Source organism: Sceloporus occidentalis, unplaced genomic scaffold (assembly GCF_023333645.1).
Source record: "Sceloporus occidentalis isolate IW3139 unplaced genomic scaffold, rSceOcc1.0.p SCAF_188, whole genome shotgun sequence".
NCBI classification, from domain to species: domain Eukaryota; kingdom Metazoa; phylum Chordata; class Lepidosauria; order Squamata; family Phrynosomatidae; genus Sceloporus; species Sceloporus occidentalis.
In genome coordinates, this window is record NW_028317168.1 from 886,092 (window position 1) to 904,228 (window position 18,137).

General features: G+C 40.9%; 1 protein-coding gene across 2 annotated transcripts; it reads right to left on the minus strand.

The window, feature by feature from the left end:
* Positions 1 to 2,655: 2,655 nt before the first annotated feature.
* On the minus strand, positions 2,656 to 17,860 carry LOC149278459 (protein max-like). 2 transcript variants are annotated; one of them, XM_089501932.1, is made up of 6 exons: positions 17,825 to 17,860; positions 12,930 to 12,946; positions 12,172 to 12,181; positions 7,958 to 8,065; positions 5,613 to 5,736; positions 2,656 to 2,843 (listed from the first exon to the last, which is right to left on the minus strand). In XM_089501932.1, exons 1-6 carry the CDS (start codon positions 17,858 to 17,860, stop codon positions 2,656 to 2,658), a joined length of 483 nt encoding a protein of 160 aa, XP_089358058.1. The 2 variants fall into 2 exon arrangements, with proteins under 2 accessions (XP_089358058.1, XP_089358059.1); XM_089501933.1 differs by lacking the exons at positions 12,172 to 12,181; positions 12,930 to 12,946.
* Between the last annotated feature and the right edge of the window lie 277 nt (positions 17,861 to 18,137).

An 18,137-nucleotide genomic window follows, 5' to 3' on the forward strand; every position in this document is an offset into this window, starting at 1 on the left:
CCCATCGACAGGTGCCACTATAATATTATCACTGTTATTCACTTTAGCTGTCAGCGGTCTAAATGTTATGGCTGATCAGTGTGTATATATATATATATATATATATATATATATATATATATATATATATATATATATATGCACACACTAGCATGATAGATATATATCATATATATAGATTATACATACACATACACACAAACATGGTGGTAATTGGAGGTTGGTTCATACATCATTGACAGATTATTTCTATGTTATTCACATAGATAATACCTTTCTAAACTATGAAAACCATGGGGGGGGGGGAGTTTAAGTTAATTCAAACACTTTCCTCATCTGTATTTATTTCATGAAGGGAGAGTTGTGGTTTCATTTCCCTCACTTTACTATTCATCCTGATGGGCCAAACAGCAAGTTTCTTCAGGAAGATAGGGTGAGGCAGCTCTGTGTAAAACATAGATGGGTGAGGAGACTTTGAAGAGCTCACCGTTTTAATTCAACCATGTGCTTCTTGTAGTTAGACCATCAAAGCCAAACCTTACCTCTTTTGCAAACTTCTCCTTTTGTGAATAAGCCCCTCTGTCACTTCTACTCTCCCCTTCATCCAACTCCCTATCTAGATATATGTATCTCTCTCAGAGACGTAGGGGGAAAAAAAATAGACTTCAAGGTTGGTGGGAGCGGGGTACTTTTAACTCAGTTCATAACAAGGAAAGACATACATTACAGATAGCATGTTAACAAGCTTGAGGATTAAAAAAAAGACTGACCAAATGCATAAAATAAGCCATAATGCTCACCGTGTCTATTTTATATCTACGAAGAGATTCTTGCTCCAAAATTAATTTATATTTCTACTGTCAGCTTACCAAAAATCGGATACAAGATTAGACCACATTACAAGGATAAAATAAGTCTTTATTTATAGTTTTATAGTAAAGGTGACTAGTAACTTTGATATGTCTGTTGGGCTGTACAATATAGCCATGGTCTCCAGTGGGTAGAAATGAGAATAAAAATAATTAAATATTTGTTGGTTATATTAAGATTAATAGAAAATAAAAATCTTGTGATTAGCTGCATTTTCCTCTGTAACAACTAGAAATGGTATAAATAGTAGTTAATTTGTTGTCATGTTGTGCAAATCCTTTTTTAATTAATCCACCCATGAACGCGACCCTGATTGTATCTTGGAAAACACCCTGCAATCCATTAGAAAACCATTTCACACAATATTAAGTTTGCTTCTCTATTAAGACAAAAAGGTATACTCCCCCACTCAAGAAGAAAAATAATAAATTACAAGCATATCGCTATAATATGTGCATCAAGCTTTTTTTCACATCTGGTTTGTTTTACTAATATAGAAATGTAAAAATTTCAGTATCCATTTGAAAAGCCACATTGATTGAAAGAGACTAGCAGAGTATCTGAATTAAGATGGCTCCCTTTTTTAATGAAGCATAGAGAAGAGGTTTAAAAGAAGCAAACAGCTGTTGTGTCATAAGTAGCCTTAGGTTAAGATCTAAAGCATTCCATATATATATTAAAAAAAATGTGCCAAGCTAAGCTCAGTCCAAATGCCTTTTGTGTGGAGAAACATATCTGCTTTAAACATTCCAGTTTCCATCTAACAAGACAACACAGTATACATTGTGAAAATAACAGTACGCAAGTATTATTAAAGACAACAATGCTCTACTTAATCCACTAATTCCTTTCCTGTACAAGAGGAAAGTCAAGTTATTTTTCTGTTTACCACACTAATAGCATTTAAATTATTGGATCCTTGAAAACTGCATTTTGAAGAAGGTTGCTGGTTTTTGTAGTTGAGGGCAAATTTCATTTGGCAAGTACATACAATTAACAAAAAAAAAAAAAAAAAAAAGATTACAAATCTGTCAAATCACAGCCAACTCGATAAGTAGGCAGTCAGATAAAGTGACTGCTGCAACATGTAGCTACATCATCTCGGTGTACGAAAAGGCTGTGGGGGACCCTTTTATTACATGTTGCACACACTATTTTATGAGCATGTCAACTGAATGCATGAATGAAGAAGAAAAACAAATTTCCTCATGGAATCTTTCACATCTCACATAAGGATTAATTCAAAATATAATTTAAAGTAAGTGGGAATGTAAAATTATAATGTTGTAATAGATAAATGTAGATTTGAGCCCAAAGGTTCACATCAAAGTAAAGCACCAACTATGTACCTTTTTGAAACCTCTTGTGGCACAGTCAATTTTTCAAACTGAAATTCAGTTAGAAGTATTACAAAAAAGCAATAAACGTGCAACTACATGAGGTTTTTTTTTCTCTATATAGGCTTCCATAACCCGCATCATTCACTGTGTTTGTTACTATACATAGAGCAGCTAAACTGTAGTCATAGGTGCTGGGGTATAGCAAGCAACTTGCACAGTTTCTCTTTTTTGTACTTCTACTGATTTAAGATGATATTGCCGTTATGTTAAATAAGAAGTGAAAAATGGGGTGTGAGTAAGTCAACAAAAAATATTCAGTCCATGAGCCTAGTGAAACTGTAAACTAACAGAAGTTCTTAAAGCTGATGGATAGGGTCTAATTTTGAACTATGTTGTGGGTGAATAAGTCAAACTTGGTACAGGATGTTTGTTTATTGCTGGATCCTTAGCTTGCTTCCATTCGTAGCTTCTTTCTGCTTTGGGGTTCCTCGGGCTCTGATTCAGAACTAGAGTCAGAACCACCATCAAAGGCAGAAATGGTGCTGCCCTTGGGATTTGTGTAGAGACTGCTGTCAGAGGAAGAGTAGTTGGTCTGCAGCTGAGAGCTTGATCTTGCTTTCTCCAGTGCACGAACTGTCCATGGCAAAAACCAAAAGAGAACAACAAGAATGTCAGTACAGTTACATTCTAGTATGCACAACAAAAGTAGTTACAATGTCTCTATAAAGCTTTTAAGACTCGCTACAAACTCAGGTAATAACTTTCAGAAACTTTAGTGAATAAAGTGAACAAGAGAGAAGTGAAATAATGTCACGGAATGATTACTTAATAAAAACCTATTTAAAATCACAAAAAAAATAAGAATGAGCTAAATAATTACATTATATATCTAAGTAAAGAAGGGATGGTATATACCACCACAAAACAAAAGGAAAAAAAAAAAAAAAAAAAAAGATTTTGAATACCATATTTGCTTGATCATAAGACTAGGTTTTTTTCCCCCAGAGCAAATGCTCTGAAAAATACCCCTTGTCTTATATTCGAGGTCATCTTCTAACCAGACCTCAAACAGAGGTCTGACTACAAGACTAAGATCCAGATCCCCCGCAGCGCTGCAGTGGACCTGGATCCTCCTCTCTGGCAGCCGGCGGAGGTCTGTGCAATGCGCACAGATAACCTCCTCTGCTGCCGGCACTTCCTCTGGAGCTTCTATGACGGAGCACCGGCATCACATGACCATCCGGTTCTCCACAGACAACCTCCGCTACTGCCAGCACTTCCGCCAGGGCCTCTATGGTTGAGCACTGGTCATGTGACGCCGGCGCCCAGTCTTCCCCGGCAGAAGTACTGGCCAGCAGCAGCGGAGGTCTGCATTGCACTAGACACCAGGGAGTGCATGGGGGGTTCAATGGTTTTTGGATGCAGAGTGGCATATAGGGGGTTAAAAGTCATATCAGGGAGGCAGAGTGGAATACAGGGGGTTAAAAATGCATGTCAGGGAGGCAGAGTGGCATATATGGGTGTATAAGGCATATCTGGGGCAGAGTGGCAAATAGGGGGGTTAAAAGGCATGTCAGGGAGGCAGAGTGGCATATATGGGTGTATAAGGCATATCTGGGGCAGAGTGGCAAATAGGGGGGTTAAAAGGCATGTCAGGGAGGCAGAGTAGCATATAGGGGTCGTCTTACAATTGAGCAAATACGGTAATAGCAAAGGGATATAAGGCACCTCTGCATAGCAATTTAATCATGTAGTCACTGAAAATAGCCGTAAATATATATATATATATAGCCGTAATGTGCTATGGAATGATACTTTTGTTATTGGACAATACAATACTTCATTCAACATGGGAAGCCTGAAGCCACAATTTAGTACAACTAATCCTTGAAATAAGTATTATAGCGTAAACACCACAATACCTTAACTTTTCCACTAAATGATTTCAGGGCCTAATATTAGACCCTGCTGCCCATATATATTAATATTAGCCCCAGTTGCCGATATATATATTAATATAAGACCCTGTTGCCGATAGCAGGTATAGATCAACACGTTAACACACAAACCCAGCTTTGCATGTATAGATCAATTGAAATTCACTTGTGATCTCAGCACTGAAGGTATATATCAAATAAACAGAATCAGATATACAAATCCTGTATTTGCAGGTATACAATAATAATATATGAAACGTAGCATTGCAGGTATAGATCAAATAAATACATGGAAACAGCACTGCAGGTATTAATCAACTGAACAAGACATACAAACCCTGTATTTGCAAGTTTACATTAATAATGTATGGAAACATAGCATAGCAGATATGGATCTACAGAATAACACACAAACCCAGCTTTGCAGGTACAGATCAATTGGAATTCACATAAAAACACGGCATTAAAAAGGTATATTTAAAACCCCCTAAATTACAGGCATAGATCACAGGTTGCACACCCCAAAGTCAGCCCTGGTGTCCACACTGCCCACATAGAACCTGGCCAGCACCCAGATAACACACATACGATTTGCCAGCTTTGTCCCCAAATAGCCCAGCACAAGTCAACTTTGTCCCCAAACAGCTGGCCTGTGCCATCTGTCTCATATACACGCTGCCTGTGCCATCTTGGTCCCCAAGGCTCAAACATCCTGCTAGTGCCATCTTTGCCCTTCCACAATTATCATTCAGACAATTCATCCACACATGAACTCATGCTCTCCCTCATTCAGACAACCCATCCACATATTAACTCATGCTCTCCCTCATTCAGACAATTCATCCATATATTAACTCATGCTCTCCCTCATTCAGACAATGCATCTCACTCATTCACACTTTACGTCAATTCAATATTCTTACTACCCTCTTTCTCACTATGTACCCCCACTCCCTCCCTCATCACTTTCTACACCCACTCCCTCATCTCTTTCTACCCCTTCTGCCTCCCTTATCACTTTCTAACCCCTCTCCCCCTTTGTAGTTCATTCACCTGCGGCCGGAGAACGAGGCTTCCGTCTTCCTGCTCTGCCACGGCGCCCGCTGCTTCACTGCTGGGCGCCAGATATGAAGTCATATACCGGTGCTCAGCATGAAACACCGGCACCGGAGGTAGAGGCTTCGTGGAGGAGACTGAGGAGGCCCGAGCGGTTGCTAGACGCCCCTCTCTCTCCTCCACGTCAAAAAAACCCCAAAAAAACGTTTGAGGCTGCCCTGGACTTAAAGTCCCAGTGCGGGACTGTTCTGGGCAATCCGTTGGGTGGTTCCAAATTCGGAGGGGGGGGGGGGCAACGAATAACCTATTGCCCCCCCTTTCCCTCTGTAGCGACGCCACTGGAGGGCAGTATTAAGATACCTACTGCCATTAGCACAATACAATGTGAGACAATCACACATCTAATCACCTTGTTGTTCTAATAAAGCATTCTGTCTTTTCAGGTCATCGATATCTTGCTGGTGTGTATGATTTTTCCTCCTCATATACTGAATGTACTCTGTAGCTTTGTCCAGTATTTGAGCTCTTGATGCCTTAGAAAGAAAACATCTTATTAAACACGAAAATAAAGAATGTTGGCTTTTAAATTTATATGTAAGAGACTAGCAATTTTTTCTTTACTGTTAACCATTTTTTTTTTTTACACAAAGTTTCCCTGCTTTGAATACGGGGTGACCGCTCTAAAAAGCGTTCACAACTGCCACTGCGAGAGATTTAGCCACGAACAAGATGGCGGTGGGTACTCCAAGAGGGTCTATATATATATATAAAATAATTTGAGACCAAGTCCTTAAATTAGTGTTAACAGTAAATTTACCTGTAGCGACCAGTGTCAGGCAGCTGCTGCTAAGGCAAATAAAATCATGGGGTGCATCAAAAGGGGCATAGATGCCCACGACAAGGAAATAATTCTACCACTGTACAAGTCACTAGTCAGACCACACATGGAATACTGTGTACAGTACTGGGCACCAGTGTACAAGAAAGATATAGTGGAGCTGGAGAGTGTTCAAAGACGGGCAACCAGAGTAATAAGGGGAATGGGAGGACTACAGTACCCAGAAAGATTATTAGAATTAGGGTTATTTAGTTTGGAAAAAAGACGGCTTAGGGGGGATTTAATAACTATGTATAAATATATAAGGGGACAGTACAGAGATCACTCCCAGGACCTATTTATACCCAGGACTGTATCTATAACAAGGGGACATCCTCTACGGTTGGAGGAAAGAAGGTTTCTACACCAGCACAGACGGGGGTTCTTTACAGTAAGAGCGGTGAGATTATGGAACTCTCTGCCAGAGGAAGTGGTTATGGCAAACTCAATAAAAGAGTTCAAAAGGAGCCTGGACGTGTTTCTTGAAAGCAATAATATTACAAGTTATGGATATTAGATTAATAGGGACAGAACGTTGATCCAGGGATTTATTCTGATTGCCATATTTGGAGTCGGGAAGGAATTTTCCCCCTGGTATGGGGCAATTGGCATCTGCTTCATAAGGGTTTTTTTGCCTTCCTCTGGATCAACACAGTAGGGACACAATATGTATATAGGTTGAACTTGATGGACTTTGGTCTTTTTTTCAACCTTATGAACTATGTTACTATGTTACTATGTAGTGCTATATCTTCAAACAATTCTCGCATGGCAAGAGTTAAAATACTGGCATGTTAAATGCCCATGGGGTGTCTACTTTTTTAAAAAAATGTATGATTTGACAGGGTAAATTGAATTGGCCGGGTTCAACAATGTCCCAATTAACAAAGGGGGCAGGATGACCACGTGTCAAATTTCCAATTTGAAAAATGCACACATCCCAAATGTGGCCTTTTAGCCTCCAAACAACCAGAGAAAACCCATGCTATCACTGTACTAAGGAGATGTTATTGAACACATATTGGGGTTTTGTGTGACAGTGACCTATACCAGGACCTGTAAATTCATACCTGAATAAAATGTGTGAAAAAAACGCAAAAAAAAAAAAGGACTACCACAAAGTTTGACAAAGACTGGTGGTAGAATTAGGCCATGGAAACTAGCATCTGAAATACCCTGGGGTGTCTAGTCTTCAAAAATATATGGTTTAAAAGGGTAAATGGCGTCGCCCGGCTTCAAAGATACCTGAAATAGCAAAAGACTACTTGTACCTACTGCCCCCTGTAACATGCAGAAATAAAAGCAAAAAAAACCAAAACCCAAAACATTGTGTATTTCTAAATTCAGGACAAATATTAGAATCTACTTAGCAGGTATTTTCATTAGTTTTTATAGATGAGTAAAAGATTTTTCTACTATTATAGTATTTAAAGAAAAAAAAAACAACAATATATAACTTGTGTGGGTTCAGTAAACGGGAAAGAAGAAAATCACAGCTAAACACGAGCACCGCAGAAATGTTAAAACAGCCCTTGTCACAAAGGGGTTAATAAGTGCAATTTCTGACTCTTCTGGCCATAGTGCCCTGAAGCGAGAACAGGCCAGATTTGCTGTCCATTAGAGCACGCCTCTGTATTTTTTTAACGATACTGGTGCATCCAAACAGACACCTTGCCTTACCTTTCATGGACATACAGGTAAGTCCATATAGTCACAAAGGGGTAACGTCGCTCTAATAAGTATACTAAACTAGAGGATGTAGGGATTAGAAAAGTGAAAGCTACACAGGAACAAAAATGAATACTAAATATAAGGACAGTAGCAAAGTAAATGGCAGAGGTGACAGGGGGGAGCACATTTTATGACAGCGGACCTACCTTTTCACCTTGCAGTGAAGGTACAGAGTCTCTCAGACTGTGGAAGCTGTCTTTGATGTGATCTCTCCTCTTACGCTCCAGTGCGTTGTGATGAGCTCTTTTGTCTGCCTGTAAACAATAAAAACACATCATACGCATGCATCTGGTGCAGCTAATGCAAAGCCTTCATAACACTCTCCAAGAAGTGCGGTTTTTTGCAATATATAATGAAGCAACAATATAAAAAGAAAAGAAAAAAAGCCTGTATGATGTTAAGGGTGTGCGAACGTGAACATATTTTCTACGTTTATCTTGTGTCTACATGAACAAAGCAAAGTTTTTCTTTTAACACCGAGTCAAACACGTTTGAAACATGCATTTTTTTTATTTTTATGCAACAAATAAATCATGGAGATATATTTCTGAAAGACAAAAAATTACATATGAAGCTCCAAAGCCTCCTGAATAGCACAATACCACATGTGTGTTATAACACAATTACATGGTCACAACATTCCTCCAAATCATGGGTGAGCAAAGTGATTACAAGCCAAGAAATATGCACACCTTGTGATTTGCAAAAGATAACTATGCTCACCAGGATAACCCCCACAATATATATATACCAGGGCTTGACAAATTTGTTGTGAATCTAGGCGCCAGCTAAAAAAGTTAGGAGCCAGGATTTTTTTTTTAAACTAACAGTTGGTTAGGAGTGATCTGATCATTATCAGCCCACTTACTAAACTCACAGCATTTGACCTGGAAGCACCCTGGACACCCTGGTCAGTGCTGGTTTTTGTTGTTGTTTTTTTTTTTAATTATTATTATTATTAAATTTTTTTTAACGCTTTCAATGCCGATGTTCCGTTGGACACAGCATGGACTGATATTTAGTCCCCACAAGCTTGTGGGGACAAATGTTAACCCCTGCAATGCCACGAATGTGTTATACACAACTGTGGAATTGAAGGGGTTAATGCTGCACTGTCACTCTCATGGAGCGATCAGGCAGCAGGGGGGTGTTGGGGCTGGCCTCCACACTCATGTGGAGACCAAAGAACCCTCTCCCCCTGTCCCTGAAGCTGCCTCTGACAGCTGAGACGCAATTGCTGGTCTATAGACCAGCCATTGCAGGGGGGAGTCTCTGATGACTGCTGTAGGCTTCCATGCCTACAGGAATCATCAAAGGGCTTGTGGGGGGCTCGTTTTTGCTGTTGCTGGTCTGCCTGGGCTTCCCCAGAGCCCCTTACATTGAAGGGGTTAACGCTGCACTTTCGCTCTCATGGAGCGATCAGGCAGCAGGGGGTTGTTGTGTCAGGTCCCCAATCAACCCCCTTTCCTGAAGCTGCCTGTGGCAGCTGAAAACGCGATTGCAGGTTTTCCCGCAATCGCGGTTTCAGCCTACAGAATCACTCCATGGGAGTGATCTCATGCTCGGGGGCGGGCTCAGAGTGGCTGTGCTGTCTGCCCAGACTCCTGGGCAGACAGCAGCAGCAGCAGCAGCAGGCCCCCCCCCCCCCCCGCGATCACAGGTAGACAAACACCTAGGCGCCAGGACAAAATTCTGAGTCGCCATGGCAACCTGGGATTTGTCGAGCCCTGATATATACACATATATACATACATATGCGTATACATTCCCTAAAAGCACGCCTCTTAAATATTTTAAAGACACCTCATTTATGTTTCTAGGTCGTTCATAGTAACCAAGTATCCTTCAAGAACAATAGATTTTGGACATCCCCCCAATCTGTTTTATGTTTCAGACATATCTTAGGATGGATGCAGTACCCTGGCCTACCTGGAACATGGTATTAGCAGATGACCTCACTTGGAGTATTGTGTACAGTACTGGAGACCGTATCTCCAGAAGGATATAGATATGTTGGAGAAAGTTCAGAAAAGGGCTACTAAAATGGTTCATGGATAACAGGATTAAAATGCGACAGGGGGGGTTTAAAGGTAACATCAGGAAATATTACTTTACGGAAAGGGTAGTGGTAGATGTTAATACAGTAAAGGCATTTAAGCAAGCATGGGATAGGCATAAAGCCAAGCTAGATATAGGATAAGGCCAGGTACTAAAGAAAGCACTCAGAAGTCAGGCAGACTGGATGGGCCGAATGGTTCTTATCTGCCGTCACTTTCTATGTTTTCATGAGAGAACAAAAAAAATTGCCCTTTTCTCGAGAGCACATAGATACCACGTGTAGTGAATTATTATTACATGCTCACGACATACCCCAAAACCATAAGTGTGGAAAGCAGTTTTGTACCCAAGAAATTTGCACCTAATGATTTGGGGGTAATAACTGCTAAACACCCCCATAAACTTATATATATAGTAAAAGTTCACCCCTTGAAGATTTCTAATACGCCCCACTTACAATTCTAAGAGGCCAGCAGCAAATCACATATCTAATGGGAACATAGAATTTCTTTCTCTACCTTCTTCCATATCAAAAGAATCTACTACTTTTCCTGAGCACGTAGATACTACATGTATGTGAGCATCACACAAGAGACTCACAAGTCCCGAGTGTACAAAGTGGTGTAAATTTTGTAACGGTTGAGCCAGGATATGGCGTCATAACCCGGCGCTCAGTCCGCACCAGTGGCGTACATAGTAGGGGCATCAGTCCGGGTGCCACTCGCCATGCTCTGTTCCAACCCCCCTGACCTAAAATTTTGGACTGGCCCAGGGAGGCAGGAACAGAGCATGATTAAATAAAGGTCACATGATCCCACGGCTAAAGCGAGGCTGCTTGCACATATAATGAAAAGGAGGAGCTAATGGGGACAAAGGGAAGCCAAAAAAATAAGGAGACTTTATTACTATTATTCTTTTATACAGCGCCATCAAATTCCGTAGCACTGTACAATTGAGAGAAATAGGATGAGAGAGAGAGAGAGAGAGAGAAAGAAAGACAAGGATAGTGGGGAAGATGAAAAGATACATAACATTTGAGATACAGTTGTGTTCATATGAGACCATTTGTGATCACATAGTGGTTTGGCTCTTTTTTAACAAATGATAACAGATACCACCCAAATGGCCCGATCAAAAGTTTATATACCCTTCAATGTACGGCCGTGTTACACGGTGACACACACAGGTTAAATGCCAATTAAAGGTTAATCTCTTGATACCAAGCTAATGTCAAGTAGACCAAGAAAGATTTCAGCCACAACTGCCAGAATAATTGTATAGGATACAAAGAAAAACCAACAGGTAACTTCAGGAGAAATACAGGCTGCTCTGGAAAAAAAGACAGTGTGATTGTTTCAAGGAGTACAACACTTGGAAAAAAAAAATTAGCTGCATGGTCGAGTTGCCAGACCAAAGCCTTTGCTGTGCCAATGCCACAAAAAAGCCTGGTTACAATATGCCCAACAACACCTTGACACGCCTCACAGCTTCTGGCACATCACAACCATTAGCACTATGTTTGGAGAGGGGTCAACAAGGTCTATAGCAAAAAGAATACCATCCCCACTGTGAAGCATGGAGGCAGCTCCCAGATGGGTTTGGGGGGACTCTAAAGGCACAGGGAATCTTGTGAAAATCGATGGCAAGATGAATGCAGGATGGTATCAGAAAATACTGGCAGAGAATATGCATTCTTCCGCACAAAAGATTTGCACGGGACTAGGGCTGAAACAACTAATCAATAAAATCGATAATGAAAATCGTTGTCAACGATTTTCATCAAATCGATTTTTATCGATTATAAAAATTATAATCCGACCTCAAACAGAGATCGGATTATAACACTAGAATCCAGATCCCCCACAACGCTGCAGGGGACCTGGATTCCCCTCACTGTCGGCCGGTCTCTCACTTCCGTCTCTCTCCCCCTCCCATACACCCCTCTGACTCCTCCCCCCCTCCCATACATCACTCTGCCTCTCTACTCGGCTCCGTTACTGACTTCATAGAAGCCTCAGCGTAAGTGAAGGGCAGTAATGGAGGCTGTCTGTGCGCATCATTTAGACCCCCACCGGCTGACAGAGAATCATCCTCTCTGTCAGCCAGTGGGGGTCTGCATCGCACAGACAGCCTGTTACTCACCTTCACTTACGCTGAGGCTTCTATGAAGCTGCAGTGAAAGTTCCTGTGAGTAACGGAGCCGGGTAGAGAGGCAGAGCGGTGTATGGGAGGGGGGAGGAGTCAGAGGGGTGTATGGGAGCCACCCTCCCATACACCACTCTGGCTCCTCCCCCTCCCATACAGCACTCTGCCTCTCCACCCGGCTCCCTGGTGTCCTGTGAACCTCCGTGGCTGACAGGAGGCAGAGTGGAGTATGGGAGGGGGGAGGAGGCAGAGTGGAGTATGGGAGGGGGAGGAGCCAAAGTGATGTATGGGAGGGGGAGGAGGCAGAGTGGTGTATGGGAGGGGGAGGAGGCAGAGTGGAGTATGGGGGGGCAAAGTGGTATATGGGAGGGGGAGGAGGCAAAGTGATGTATGGGAGGGGGGAGGAGACAGAGTGGAGTATGGGAGGGGGAGGAGCCAAAGTGATGTATGGGAGGGGGAGGAGCCAGAGTGGTGTATGGGAGGGGGAGGAGCCAGAGTTATAGTGGTGTATGGGGGGTATTATGAATTTCAGGGCATATAGGGGGTATAAGGCATTTCGATATTAGGCATATCAGGGGGGCATAAAACATATCTGGGGTAAAAGGTATATCAGGGGGCTCAGTGGCATATAGGGGGTATAAGGCATATCGATATTAGGCATATCAGGGGGGCATAAAACATATCTGGGGGTAAAAGGTATATCAGGGGGCTCAGTTGCATATAAGAGGTATAAGGCATATATGGGGGCAGAGTGGCAAGCTGGGGGTCAGATGTGCATAACCGGGGGCAGTTTGGTAAATAAAAAAAATTTAAACAAGGCTTTTTTCTCATAGTTTTTATTAAATATGAAAAATAGTTAACATATGAATTAATATTTACTAATAACTTTGTATTAAAACCTAGTTTGAGAAACACTGTTTGGGTTCTTGTAGCTTTTATTATTATGTCAGTAAAACAAGAAGGTGAATAGAGAGGCCATTGTGTAAATTGTACGTTTTTTATTACATTATTTTAAATTGAAAAAAAAAAGTATTTTTTTTATCCGATTAATCGAAAAAAATAATCGGCCAACTAATTGATTATTAAAATAATCGTTAGTTGCAGCCCTACATGGGAGGCTCTTGGACTTTCCAGCACAATTACTCTAAGCACAAGGCCAAGATGACCCTTAAGTTGTTACAGCAGAAAAAGGTGAAGGTTCTGGAGCGGCCATCACAGTCCGCTGACCTTTATATCATCGAGCCAATCTGAGATCTCAAATGCGCAGCTGATGCAAGACGACCAAAGACTTTACATGATCTGGAGGCATTTTGCCATGATGAATGGGCAGCTATACCGCCTGCAAGAATTTGGGGACTCATAGACAACTTGGGCAACAGAAGCATCCCTTGGGTACTACAGTAAGAGGTGCATCACTACTGGGTAGATCAGGGGGGACATCACTGAGTCAAATGAGGCATGTCCTCCTCTAAAGTCCCTTCTCCCATTCTTAATGCATCCTTTTTGAATCCCCCTCCCTGTCATGATGATCACACTGAAGAAACCAAGGATGCCCCCTGTCATTGTAGTAAGGTTGAATGGATGATTACGATATATTAAATATAAAATAAATTGAAAAAGCTATGATATATGGGACATAAATAAAGTGATAAGGAATAATTTGTGTGATTGCCACCTCCATTCTTGATGCAACTTTAGGGGATCCCATCCCTTTTTGATGGGCTCTCAAACTAAGGGTGGATCATTAAAAGTCTTAAAATGACTATAAAATATAGGGCTATAATACTTGATAGGGGCTTTAAGGCCCCCCAATATTCATCTTGAATTAAGCCCCTACCAGCTAAGGATGCATAATGAATTAAGGCGGGAACCTAAAAACAGCTATTAAGTATGAGGCTACAATACATAAGCCTACGTGTAGCCTTTTAAGGTACCACTTTAATTCATGTTGTATCTTAGAAAATGCATGATGAATTAAGGACAGGAGCATAAAAAGGCTAATGTATTGTAGCCCAATACTTGATGGGCCCACCTTAATTCACACTCCACCTTCAGAGTGCATCATGAATTAAGGGGGAGCGTACAAAGGCTATAAAGTGTGGGGCTACAAAATAATATCTTATAGCCTTAAGTTTCCCCTTAATTTATGATGCATGCTTTAAGGGTGCATCATGAACTAAGGAGGGAACCTTTTGTTTCTAATGTAAGGTAGGAGGCTACTACCACCTTAACAGCTGTGGAGATGCAGCAGATGGTAAGAGGAAGTGGAGGTTGCACGTTTCTCGGGGGACCACATTAATGACGGACTGCACGGAACACAGGAGAGGTAAATATCTAAGCTCTGATTTTAGGTTGCAGCCCTAATTTAAAGATTAGGAGGAAAACGTGTGTGCCTATAATCGGGACAATACAAAATGTGTAGTGCGCGCAGCAACCACTCCCAAAGCCGACTGCAAATTATAAAATCTGCTGTGGCCGCTAGCCCCGGATCTTTTGTAGACGTAGCAACACCACTGCCTTTACATATCGAATCCACTAGAGATATCCCTTCAAAAATGATTTTACTGCTTTCATCTGGGATACAAAAAGTCACATACATAAAATAGGACCTCTACCTATATAAAAGTGGTCTCATACAAATGGCAAATTGGGTAAATACCGGATCAAACTGAATTGTAAGACTTAAAACCGTCTTTATAAAGAAGGCTAGAAATAGCGACTGGCCTGTAGTTGCCTAGATATTCACATACTACTCCATGGCTAGATCCTTGTCAGTTTTCTGTCACTGTAGCCGAAGCCTCAGTTTTGGATTTAACCTGGAGTGTTTGACACCTAAGGGATCAAAGACGGGCTTACTGACAGGAAGGTCTCTGACTGTCATCTAGCTAGGATTGGGAGTAGACATCCCAGCCATGCCTACTGTAAATGGGATGGTTGACAACCAATGAAGTGCACGTTCTCTGCCCTTCTAACTGTGGGCACTGTGCATACCAGCTCTAGCACACTCTTAATCTTGGGGTTTAGGGCTTTTGATTTTCTGGATTTAGAGAGCACACCTAGAGTCAAAATGAGCTTCTTGCACAGGCAAATGCACAGTAAAATGGTAGATGTACGTAGCCCTCACAATTAGGGATCATGTAAGGCAGCTGCACAACGGACTCACAACTAATCATATAATTAGAAGATTTTTGCACCGGAGGATGCCAATACTCTTGAATCACCTGCCAAACGTGGGAGGTCATGTAGATCAAGTACCAAGTAGCTGTTCCACAACCCATATAGGAAGTGTGACACTAATGCAAACACAAACGGTCATGGACATTATCAGTCACAATAAGTCTATCAACCAAAAAGTCCCCACAATAACAGGCAGAAAGGAGGAGAAAAGACAATACAGATGCCGAAGAAACAGGTGCCTGGCTGTGACAGTTTGTAAAGATGTATTCCTGTGTTCACTGAATGCTGTAACTCACTCCATTGATTCAAACAAGTACATCCTACCTTTTGTGCTTTCTATACTAGATGATGCTCTTTTTCTGCCATACCTAATCCAGCACTACACTAGCAGTTCCCTGAAAGTATTATTTCTATAGAATTTTGCCTTATTTGCTAGGAAAACTCATACATCTTATTTGACACAGAAGAAGGGATTGATAGACCACTGCCATAAAGGAAAATCTTCTTGTTTAAGTGGTACATAGACCTTTAAAGGTCTTCTAGACTAAAATATGTTTCGGCCTCTGGCTATCGTGGTTGGGAACGTGGAGCCTCTTGCTATGCAAAAGTCATTAAACATTTAAAACAAAAAAAAAATGAAGAGGCACTGGTCAACCATCTCCTATATTTGAGATCACTGCCATTTTATTGGCATATTGACTTGGACATTTAAAAAGTTTTGTTGAAAAACACACTTTTCATATTGTGTATGTTAAATCAGATTACTATTAACCACTTGGTGGTTATTCCCAGTCTTTTTCTTCTCCTATTGATACCCCAGTTATTTTATGTTCAAGAGCATAATACTGAGAATATAATAGTATCTGTTTTATTATATGCTTTTTCATTAGTTTTGAAAACTAAAGCTCACCCGACTCAATTATTAGACAGCAACTACATTCTGTGAGAATCTGTACACTACTTAAAATGGATGGACAATAGGGTCCACAGTCAATATATTACACATTACATATACATTGTCCTATCGTGTGTGTGTGTGTGTACGTACGTGTGTGTACGTGTGTGTACGTGTGTGTGTGTGTGTGTGTACACACACATCCACCTGCGCACGCTCCCCGACTGCCTTCTGTTTATGGTGTGTGCACCATTGCAATAGAGTGGGAAGGATTAGGAGTGCGCGTGCCTGCACCACAGCAGCCATGTAATTTATATGCCCCCAGAGATAACAGCGACAGTGGTGGGATTTAAGATGATACATAACATTTTACCCATACACTTGCTAGCTAACGACAGGTGCACCTTGATTCAGGGTTCCAATAAATGTCAGGCGTTTATGATTTAGGTTGTCTAATATTACAAAATGTGTATTGTACTGGTGCTTTATTGAGCAAAACCTTTGTTTGACACACCACACACATCCATTTATCAGTTGTAACTAAAAAAGCAATATATATTTTAGGAAAATTAGCAAATTCTAGTTTTTATGTTTGTTGGAAACCCTGTTACAATGCACAAGCGAATACAGAATGATTTCTGTTAAAAAGCTGACTTTGGTTATTCATTGTAATTTGTTTCCTGAAGACAGTTTACAGGAATATAATAAAGGAAGCTAAACACTCAAAACTGACCCTGGCAGATCAATAAAAGTGAGAAAATACCCTGGCACTGAATGGGTGTAACTCACTATAATTACTTACGAAAGATTTACAGACACAGTTATAAAAAACAATGCAGAATGTCCAGAGCCTAGAAGATAAACTCGTACATGGGCTTCGAGTAAATAACTGGTCAATAGCTAATTCACAAAAATAATGGCAAGAATTGTAGGATCTTTTATAGTGTTGGTTGTATATGCTATAAAAGCACAGTATTTACAATTACACCTGCTGCTGACCAAGTAGATTAAATCGAAAGTTCCCAAATCATAGATGGAGTTAGCACGCAATATGACAGAAAGGGGGGCATATATATTCTTATATCAACACCACAAAGATCTGATTTACCAAGAATATATTACACGAGTGATCGAACCAGGTTTCTTTACTACAAGTTCAGGCCATGATCACATCTTAGACGCATATACCTAAATATAATAGATCAAACCACCAGGTTTCAGCGGATTTCAAAATCCTGATCGTAGAAGCAAATTTGTTTTATGTCACACTTCATCAAAAACCCACAGCTAACAGAGTTTCTCCAAGTTTCATCCAAACATTCCAGTTGCTCTGACAGTTCAAGAGTAGATATTTCAAAGGCTTTAGTATACCCTCAGCTGAATTATTTTATTTGATCCCAACACTGTAATAGCTGCACCCCTAAACTATTTTTATATTTTATTAAGAATATACAGGACCTCAAATGGATTTTCAAAATCTATAGCTATGAAAAGACACGACTTTCAAGATGAGCTGCCTTTTGGTTGCACTTAATCATATCCTTAAACGTCAATAATGACACTACCCGCCCAAATATGATCTCCGTTGAACCAAAAAGAGTATTTCCTTTTTTTTTCCATTTATAGTGAACTATTAAATACACCGCCCCCCCAAGCCAACGTACCGAATCACCTTAGAAAACCCTTCACCCCAATGAAACCGACCCACAACACAAAATGAAACAAGATGAAGACTCACGTCGCTTTCAACCTCGATGTCATCGTTATCGCTCATGCTTTCATACAACGACAGGAGGTGGAGTGTCTTATATTTAGAAGGAAGATCAAATGAGAACTGAATTATGTTAAATCTGATTTAAAAATTAAAGAAAATAAAAAAAACAAAGCCGCGCTGGAAAACCAAGCCGAAATAACACACAACAGAAAGGGGTAGATCTTCACTGTGCCTAGGAAAACAGATCAACGGAAGCCACACGTGACTTTGCACAGCTCGGTATCATTAGCCAAACCCTTAACCTCTGACCAAGGAAGCAAAGAGAACGCTGGGAAAC